The sequence below is a fragment of the Dioscorea cayenensis genome, chromosome 2 (assembly GCF_009730915.1).
Source record: "Dioscorea cayenensis subsp. rotundata cultivar TDr96_F1 chromosome 2, TDr96_F1_v2_PseudoChromosome.rev07_lg8_w22 25.fasta, whole genome shotgun sequence".
Classification (NCBI taxonomy): Eukaryota; Viridiplantae; Streptophyta; class Magnoliopsida; order Dioscoreales; family Dioscoreaceae; genus Dioscorea; species Dioscorea cayenensis.
The window spans coordinates 4,848,220-4,858,834 of NC_052472.1; the positions used below are offsets into that span (position 1 = coordinate 4,848,220).

At 32.2% G+C, this 10,615-nt stretch overlaps 1 protein-coding gene across 1 annotated transcript; it reads right to left on the reverse strand.

Moving 5' to 3' along the window:
- Nucleotides 1–432: 432 nt before the first annotated feature.
- On the reverse strand, nt 433–1,443 carry LOC120278625 (ethylene-response factor C3-like). Its single transcript, XM_039285364.1, has one exon. It carries the CDS (start codon nt 1,383–1,385, stop codon nt 753–755), a length of 633 nt encoding a protein of 210 aa, XP_039141298.1. The 5' UTR covers nt 1,386–1,443; the 3' UTR covers nt 433–752.
- Between the last annotated feature and the right edge of the window lie 9,172 nt (nt 1,444–10,615).

Below are 10,615 nucleotides of genomic sequence, written 5' to 3' on the forward strand. Positions count from 1 at the left end.
ATTCGTTTCTAAATTTAGAAACATAATATTTTCCCGTTTCTATTTAAATTAGAAACAAGGGTATTCGAAACAGATAAATTCCGTTTCAAATCCATTGCTAATTCACTTTAGAACGGATTAGAAACGGAAAATACTGTTTCTAAACAGTAATTTTCTTGTAGTTATAACTCCTCCTCAAGTATTGCATGATAATCGCACCGAAAACTACCATGTCTTTATATTATATAAAAAGGGAACAAATCATCGTTGAAACCCTTTATCATCTTATCAAATTTATTTTTAAAAACCAATCAAGAGTTCAATTATCAGGTGAAACTTAGTTTGAGTTATAGAGACACACACACATATATATATATATATATTAGATGTTCAATAATAAAATTGCTTTTCACTTTGAGGTTCAATTCACATCCTTGCAAATTGGGGAACACAACCTGATCAATTATTGGTCAGGTTTTTTATCCTTTCACGTAACGTCCCAAACAAATTCAGCAATCAAGAAAATGACCTTCCCCCATCCCGCACCTGTTTGGTTCTATTTTACAGGCACAATGCTCTTGAGATGAAGATAAACTAGAAGAGCAAAACCTTCATGACATGTTCATAGTTTCCCACTTTACAAGAAGTTACACTCAAGAATTAATAATAAGTAAGTTGATAAAACTCCTTACTTACAGAGGTTCAAATAAAAACCAAAAAATTATGAAAAACAAACAAATCGACCTTGATAGAGTGACCTCGCTTCGTTTACTTCACCAACGAACACTATTAGTGCTACAATTAACACCACAATTAACCTCTAATGAAGTTCTTAATAGTTCATCCAAGTACTCCTCTCCCAAGTCCTCCAACTCCACGACACTCTCCTTACTCTTCTTATTCTTCCCCACAGTCTTGCTTCTCATGGAGTGCCTTCTTTTAAGAGCCACCACCGGCGAACACTCACCATCATCAATACCACCGCCGTTCTTGAGCTGTTCTAATGATTCTTGAACCATTTCCACCGGAAAATTGAGCACGGCCATCGTGCCTCTCATCGCAAAAGCAGCTTGATCATATGCGAGTGCCGCCGCCTCAGCACTATCGAAAGTACCTAACCAGACTCTTATTCCATGCCTAGTCGAGTCCCTTATCTCCGCCGCAAACTTTCCCCATGGTCTCCGGCGAACTCCTCTGTAACTCTTCTCTTTATGGTCTGTTTTTCGCCCTCCGGAGTCCACTTCCTCTCCGGAGAGTGTGCTACCGGAGACCGATGAGGCTGAGGCCGAAGCTAGCATTTCGAAGAGCAGCATCTCCTCCGTGTCATTGACATTGAAGGGGAGTGAATTCTCGCAGGAAACCATGGAGAATTCCGATGAGTTTTCCGAGTTTGAGAATTCCCCCATTGTTTTGTGCTTTTTGCTCTGTTTTGCTCTGTTTTTCTTTAGGTTTTTAGTGTGGGTAGTTTGTATGGTTTGAATGCGTTTGGCAGGGTTTTATAGGGAGCGGGGAATGTGTTTTTGGAATTATTTTAATTATTTTATATTTTTGAAATATTTATCATATTGTTACATTTTCGAATTAATATTATGTTTATGATTAAGTTTAGATCAATTGGAGACGTTTAAAACCGCACGTGAGTCAATTAACGGCGGCCGGGTCATACAAGCATCTAATTAAGTCAGCCGATGACATCACGTGATTCTTTGCTTTTTTTTCTTCTTTTTTTTAAGTTTATATAATTATTTAACACTCTTCAAAATTGTTTTTTTTTCTTCACTCTTTAATTTTGATTTTATAATTATGAGTTTTCGTTGTTTGTTGGAAATGATATACAAATAGCCAATATTATTTGCCTTTTTACATTTTTTACAATTTATATTTTTTGCTAAAAATATATGTACATTTTTTCTTTCTTTCTTTCTTCTAGTAACTTACTTTTCTACACAAGCAGCATAATCTTAACGATAATAAATACATGTATAGCCTAATTAATGAACAGATTGCTCATTGGACCTTCCTTCTATGGTTTGTGGCAGAGGAAAAAGAAGTTGGAAAATAGAAAATAAAAATAAATGGAATTATTGTGAAGCAAAAAACAGATGAAAGTGCTCATTACTTTTCCAAAAGCAGAGCAAACATGAGAAATTAAAATATTTATATTAACAAACATCAAATTAGCAAAATAGCCACAAGTAGTCTACATGCATACCCCCTCTCAACCACACATGCAACTATACTTCTCACAAGATTCCCATGCTATACTTGACCTTTCAATCTCTTTTATTTATTTATTTAAAACTGACTAATGGTGTGACAAAATTAAGATGACAAATATATTCTTTATGTGCCAAAATTGAGGGCAAATATATTGTAATTTTTGGCTTTTGTTTTAGAAAAATGAAGTATCAAAATTTTCTATTATCTCACCAATAATTTTGAGAAATAACAGCAAATATTGGGACTAACTAAGGGACTCAAACACTAAATCATATATTATGCCATTGAGGACGGACAATCTCTTATGCTTATTATTTTTGAGATGTTACTATTGCTTGATATTTTGTCAAATGTTTTCACTTTTATCCTAATAATCTAAATCTATTTCACCAATGGGGTTTTATATAACCCTCTTTTTATGTAATATTATTACCTTGTATACTATATTAATTTTTTTTATGTAATAAAATTATAATTTATCTATTTTTATCATATTTATGTATATATATTTAGAAACTTTGAAAAGAAACCCATGCAAAAAGAACGTTTTTCTTTTTTATAGAAAATTTGTTTGAGAGAACATGTATATATATATATATATATATATTTATGGACATGGTTGAGTCACAATTGATCAATTTGACTCATTATATAGCTATGAACATCTAGAACTAATCTCTGTGGTTTATGTCCACATCCAAGATACTAGAAGGATGCTTTCTTTGTAATCACTTTCTCACAATATTTAATGCTTTCTTTAGAACATCGAATTCATAAATAAATCAAAACAACTTTATTGAAAATACAATGGACTTTCTAAGCAAAATCATGCATGTACCAAAGAGCTATGGTTTCACAAGAAACAAGCTCCTTATCTTGAAGCAAACTTGTCTTTCTCTCTTACCTAATTCTTGTGTCAAGCCCAATGAGAGGGTTGAAATAATCCAAGCGTGGAATTATTTTATGCTTTCCTTGCTCACATGTTCTTTCATCTAAACAAAATTTCAATAAGTGTATAATTAATATGGGTTAAAGCCATTATTAATACGTCTACTTTTTTTCTTTTGGCATTTTCGTTGCTCCTCTTTTAATGTATAATATAATACAATCTATCAAGATATCCGATCTAGTCACACTACCTACTACACCTAAGTTATTTTGAAAATATGGGCACAATAACTTTCGAACCTTATTTGAGATTTTTAATTGTTATGAAAATATAAAAATAAAAATAAACTCAATTGTATGACATCAAAGTCAGAACGGTAGATCGCTGGGCTCAAATCTCTCCCCAACAAGCATCGCTCCCTCGTCTGCTCATAAATCGCTCACCCCGGGATTCATATACTATTCTCATACATCGTCATATATATCGATATTCTGCCCAAAGATCTGCTTTAGATCGCTTTATATTAATAAAAAAGCACACATCATCTATTATTCAAAAACTCAATTATTCATAAAATAGATTTTGTTTTCCTTTAAATATAAATAAATAAAATCAAGGATTAGAATCTTTGCTTCTACATATTCCTAAAAAAAATATATAAATCATAGTATACAAGAGCTAAATAATATACATCATAGGGTACAAGGCCTAAAGCATTTATTCATGAGAAGCACCAAGTGTGAATATACAACGAGAGTGTGAGGTTTGGTAGAGTGAATATACAAACAGCGTTTGAGCTTTAAGAGACTTAGAGACACCAAAGATAAGTGAGGTTTGGTAAAAGAGGAGGTATACATGCTTGGATGCACTCTAGTTCCATGAGCGAAATAGCAAGATATATTATAGTCTTTTGGGGTCCCCATTAGATGAAAACAAAATTAATTGTACTCAATCAAACAAGTCATTGTATATGAGGATTGGTTCTTTGAACACAAACAAATGCAGAGAACTTGGCCACCTTTTCATGCATTTGCTTTCTCTCATGTCATTGTTGTTCATACCCCACTCCGGCCAATCTATCTCTCCATTCATTTAATTCTTGGTGTGCTCATCACTGCACCTTAAATAACAAGGCAAAAACTATAAACTAACCCTATTTTATTGTGTCTCCTTGCAACAAGAAACATGTGGGAGTTGGTGTGTTTTTTATTTGAGTTTTTCTAAAAGTGAACTGTAAATAAATACATGTCACAAATATGTATAAATGTAAAGTTAATAACTCAATAAATTTGTACTACTCACATAGTGTTGGTGTTTCATTCGAGTTTTGACTCGGCCTAATAATATTTAATTATTTTAATAAATAATTATAACTAAATACAGCCAACTCCATCTTAATTATGCTCTGTACATATAGGATATTTTACATTAAATATTTGTTTTATTCAGTTCATTTGATGTCAATACATAAGTGATTCCGTTCATACCAAATTTTGAGAAACAAGTGTTGAATTTATACTAGAATAGAATTTCCGGTCTCATCAAATAGGACAACCTAAAGTTATAGCAGATAAAATGTTTATTTTTTCCCCCTCCGGTTTGCAGTTGAGTGGTCAAATTGGCAACAAAGAATTAGTATGCAGATCATGGACTTTATGTGGAGGATTAAGGATGCATGAGTCACTTTTGCGGTCAAGTTAGTTGCATGGGATCATTAATTTAGAGGAAGATTAAATTAAGAGATTTGATGTGACACTTTTCCAATTAGGCTCAATATGTTTTTGGAAGTTGATGAGACTTGTACCCACTGTCTTAAATCCAACAAATTTGACAGAAACAATGAATTAACCCTCATCTTCTGTTCATAAATTTGACTGGTTCTTGCTACAAGTTATTATGGTTTATTTCTATTCATGCCACTTGCATGCTTATGTGGTAAAAAAATGGTATTATTAAGCTCTTGTCTGATTATAGAAATTCTCTGTTATCATTAAAATATTATTAACATCATTTCCTCATAGAAAATAGCTATTTTTTCAATCCATTTGCACCATGATCGAGGTGTGTTTTAATGTTTCCCCAACCGATGCATGTCTTTTATTTTATTTTTTAAATAAAATAAATAAATCTGCTAAATACCTGAATCAGTATTTGTAAAAAGAAATTAATCTCTTAATGTCTCACTTAAGAGAAAAAAAATTATTATTTATTTAATAATTTTTTGACTGATGCATATGACTTACATAAAAAATTAATATTCTGTCATTCATAATAAAGAAATTATATTTAAGCATGAGCGGGCTTTACAAACTACCTAATAATTATGGATTATATTTTCTCTTATGCTTTTTATAATAAGATTTAAATTAAATTATATTTAAATAACAGTGCATCAGAAATATTGTAAATTTGTTAGTTTATGTTCTACTTTTAATATTTCTTTTATTTTTCCAATAAAATTTACCTTTAATTATACTGAAAATAAAATCACTCCATCACAATTATTGTAGTTTTTTTTTTACATTTGCTGCTGTGTGTTTTTTTTTCTATTTATTAATTAACTTTTTTATATATTTTAATTATTTTTATGTATCCTTAAAATAAATAAATGAATTAATAAAAGTCATAATCCATAGGGGTGATGCCTCACAAAAAATGCGCATCAAGGGCTCCTCATAATCTAGAACAAGCAGAGAACATAAACAATAGAATTTGTGAGGAATTAATGTTGTTAGATACTCAATTCTATGCACATGAACAAATAAGAAACAGATGAGAAAGTTGGGTAACAAAGACCACTCAGCCCACCCTATCCATTTCAATCTTGTCACCTTTCCAAAGTTCTAACCTTCTCTCTTTCTCTCTCTATCTACATTATTTTATCTAATATATAATCATTTTTATATTAATTTTCAACTAAAATTTGTTATGCACTTTAGGGTAAGTTCATGAACCTCTTTCCCTAGTCATGAGGATGGCATGGCACCATGGGGCCCTTAAGTAGACATCTATAGAGACAAGGTTATAAGATCCTTATTCTTTTAAGTATTGCTTACAAAAATAATAATAAAAAAAACATTGGAATTTGAGAGTGCTTCAGTTTGTAAGGAAGGAAAAGATCACCTTCCTCTTTTTGTCTCTTATCTAGACCAAGCAGCCATTCAAACAAAGGGCAGTCATCATGTGGAGGTTGTTTTTTTATAATTTCAATGGATTTGTTATCTTATCGAGTAGGATGAGAGAAACAGCCAAAAGAAGGATTAAAAATAAAGATACTAAAAGATTTAATTACATACATTAGGGTATAGGCTTTAGGGCTCATATTAAAGTTTTCTAATCTAGTGATTATAAGTTCATTAAAGAAAAGATACAAGGTTCCATCCTTTTAATCTGGTCGATTTGTATCAAATATTCTATTTATATTTATAAAGAACATTCATAATTTAAAGGTAATTTCACAAGTGATTACAAGGATAAATTGTCTAGTTGCCCATGATGAATTTCATTCTGCCTAAAATTTTTATCATTTTTTTTTAATTTTTTAAATAATATATATATAATACTTTTACGATGTGAAACCTTAAAATTTTAATATATATTTTCTTCTTTATTAATTTTAAAAAAAGAAATTTCTGAAATCAACCAAACTCCAAAATGTGTATCAACCTCTTATTCTCCCATAATATTCTTGACCTACCACTTCGTTGAGACTCCAACTTTATGGGTTACATGTGGATATCATTTGGTCAGAATCCATCAACTTTCTTGTCACCTTCTCAAGCCGCCTTCTCTTCTTTACCACGCATCCCTTCATTAATGTTTAAGTGTTAACAATCACTCAGGCCCATGAGCCTTTTGTAGTCCATAAGACCCAACATTTCAATAGTTTGTGTTGCAATCCCCATTCTCTCTCTCTCTCTCTCTTTCTATATATATATATCAGAAGACTATAGATAAAGACAGGAACAAGGACTACAATACCGGGGACATAAACAACCCAATAACAAGAACACCTCTTAATTATATTGATCTATATATTTTCAAATTAATAAAAAATTTGAAATTATATATTAAAAATAAATAGGTTTAAACAATAAAACTAATTTTATAAGATAGTTTTTAATAGCACACGGGAGAATATTTTTCACATATATATAATATTAAATATTGAAATTAGATAAATTTATATGTATAACATAGTGTTTAAATTTAAAAGTAGAAAGAAAAGTGAGGGGAGGGAAAGTAAGGGAAAGGAAAGGAATGACTCAACCCTTGTTTGGATAGATAAATTTTACGAAGGGAAAGGGAAAGAGGTTTTTTTTTTTTTATAAATCTTGTTTGATTAAAAAACGGAAAGTAAAGAAAAGGACAAATAATAATACGACTGACTAATTATACCCTTATTATTAAATAAAAAATTACTTATTTCTATTTAAACACATTTATTATAAATATCTCAAATAAAATCACAACTTTAAGTAGATTTTTTAATAAATATTATACATATTATAATTATCATTATTATTTTGATTTTGATTTTGATTTTTATACTTTAATTTTATCTCTTCTCAAATACCACCATTTATTTTTCATTTGGAAATATATCATACATTATTTAAAGATCAATTCTTCCTACAGCTCTATTGGATCATCACAAGATCACTTTATCATATTGTTAGTAAACCTATTCTAATATTTTAATTCATAGCATAATAATATTGAATTAGATAATTATTAGTTTTTTCCTCACTAAAATTTTTTTAATTTTTATTTTTACTTTGAATAAAATTTAGATAATAAATGAATTCTATTGAGATAAATTCTTTTAAGGATGAATTGAGCAAATAAAAAACACGACATAAATAAATAAATAAATAAATAAATAAGCAAACAAAAAAAGTAAATACATAAAAACAAGGATCTGCGATGGGTATCATGTGAATACTTGATTAAAATAAAATGAGATTGAAAAAAAGTGAAAGAAGAAACTTATGAAGTGTCATTATATAATTAATGTTATAAAATTAAGGGTATTGATAAGTGCTTGTGTATAAGTAATACGAAATATACTTTTCGTACACTGAGCATTACTTTTATCAGATTTTATAGCTCATTCATGTGTATTTGTATTCTTTTGTGCATTTAGGGTTGTGGAGACAAGTTTGGTAGTAAGGAAGCAAAAGTAGATTGTGGACGCGATTGTTGAAGAAATTCTTGGATCAAACAAGGGTGAAGACACAAGTTGTGCTCAAAGGCATGTGGGTGTGTGCCAACCTCTATTATGCTCAAGGGAATACATAAAGTGGAGGGGTATAAAGGCAGTCACACTCATGTGTTTCGACTTGTGCAACATTGTAAGAGCTTCGTCAATGTGGTTGAATTGAAGACGCGAATGCGATCTACCGCTTGGTTGTGTGCACAACATGGCGGCCTCGATGAAGATAATGGATTCGAGAAATATTTTGGCGATGTACTGTAGCACTTTACCGTATCAAATCAATGCAGCAAAATCACTTTAGCTATTACTGTTCACAGCTTGCAGGAAAACAAAACCTGAAAATCCATAAGGGCGTGTAGAAATTCCATATGCTTGTGTGGATGCCTGATTCCAACCCTATAAATACCTTTTTGAGAGTTTCTTTTGAGGGATCTTCTTCCTATCTTTCGCCTATCTTTTAGGGAGAGCGCGCCCAGGGTTTGGAGAGGCTTTTGCTGAGATTTTGGAGCGGTTCTACGGCATTTGACATTGAGTTCCTTTGGATGAGAGCTATTGGGGGAGCTTTCATCGGCATTGATTCGGCGAGGTGTGCCCTAGGCTTGATATGGAAGCCTTTGGAGAAGACGAGGCGGCTCCTCAAGACCATCGATACGGACGACAAGGAAGTTTTCTCTATGGATTGCTTGCATTTATCTTTGATTTCATCTTTGCTTGTGTATTGCTCCATGGAGAGCTAAACCCCTAGTGGGTGCTTGGACTTGCAAACCCTAGGATGATTTTGTTTTATTGACTTTTATTATGCTTTCTTTAATTGATGTTTTAATTGAGTTTCAATCTTGTGAACTTATTGATTTCATTTTTCCCTTAGAGTGACACTAGGGTTGAGAATCTATCTTGGTAATCCAATGAAGAGGTGACAACTTCATTAGCGTTAGACTTAGCAAGATTGAAGAGGGTTGAGAGGGTGATTCGAGAGGTAGTGGAATGTGCCCTTTCACTTCCGATGTGATTTATCCTACCTCCACGTTCCAAGAGCTCTTTGCGGTCGCGATAGAGTGAAGTTCTAAGAGACAAAATCCACAAGGGCTTAGTTACGCAAGCAACAGAATGAAGTGTTGAAGTAATCCTTAGTGCTAGGGCTTAATCATGGTTAGGGGTCTTTCGCCTGGACCAAAAGGTTAGATCTATATTAGGGAATAGGACTTATCAGTTGGAATCCCTAAAGCTTCAAACTGTCCTACACAGTGTGAGGTGTTGAGAGCATTCCTTTTCACCTGGGTATAGTGTAGAGGACTAGTCACGGTTAACCTTAGGTTTGGGACCGTGTGTCTTAGGATTTCCATGACTCATTAAAATTTAATTAGGAGGCATATTATTAGTCTTGCACTTGAAATAATAGTTCTAGGGTGAGTATCATCTGAGTACCCCATTTTATCATCGATTTCCTATCTTTCCTCTTCTTGCTTGTTTTCTCTTCTCTTTACTTTTATTCGCATTGATATCTTGAATCAACATCATAACTTTGTTTTTATTATAGTTAAGTAGCAATTCTTGTGTTTTCGAATAACTATTCCCTATGATTTGACTACCCACTCACCGGGGTATTTTATTATTTCGACAACCTGTGCACTTGCGATATACACATGCAAGGGGTGTGTCAAGTTTTTGGCGCCGTTGTCGGTGAATAGGCATTTTGGAAGCAATTGCACTTTGCTATTTTAGCTTTTCATCACTTGTTTTATTTCACACTTTCTTACTCTTCCATCATTCTGATATGTTTTTTTTTCTTTGATTACAGAAAGATGATCAACATACCCGAATTATTTAATATGATCATAAGAATGGTTAAGGACATAGAAATAGAAAATGTAGTTGTTCGCAATGCAATCCACTTCATGCTGTTTCTTGCAAGGGCAATCCATGATTAGATTTTCTATAGAAGAATCAGTTATTGATCACATTAATGATGGTCGGGATCAGAGTTGTGAGCTAGTCAGTGTGTTGGATCAGTTTGAAAAGTCAGCATTGTTATCTTTGAGTTATCATTCGGAAGAAAGCTTGGAAAGGGTTCTTGACCAATTTCGAATCACTCAGTTAAGAGCAAAGGCATAAAATTTTCTTGTTGAGTGTTTCTATTACAGCTCAAGAAACTTGTGAGATAGAAAATAAGGAAATCATGGAAGATCATTCAACCCAACAAGCACTAGATGTCGTTTTAGAGGATGTCGTTGAACAAGAATCAGCACAGTTCAAGGAAATTGATAGATTAAAGGAGAGCAGGTTGTGACCATCCATTGAAAAGCCGCCCG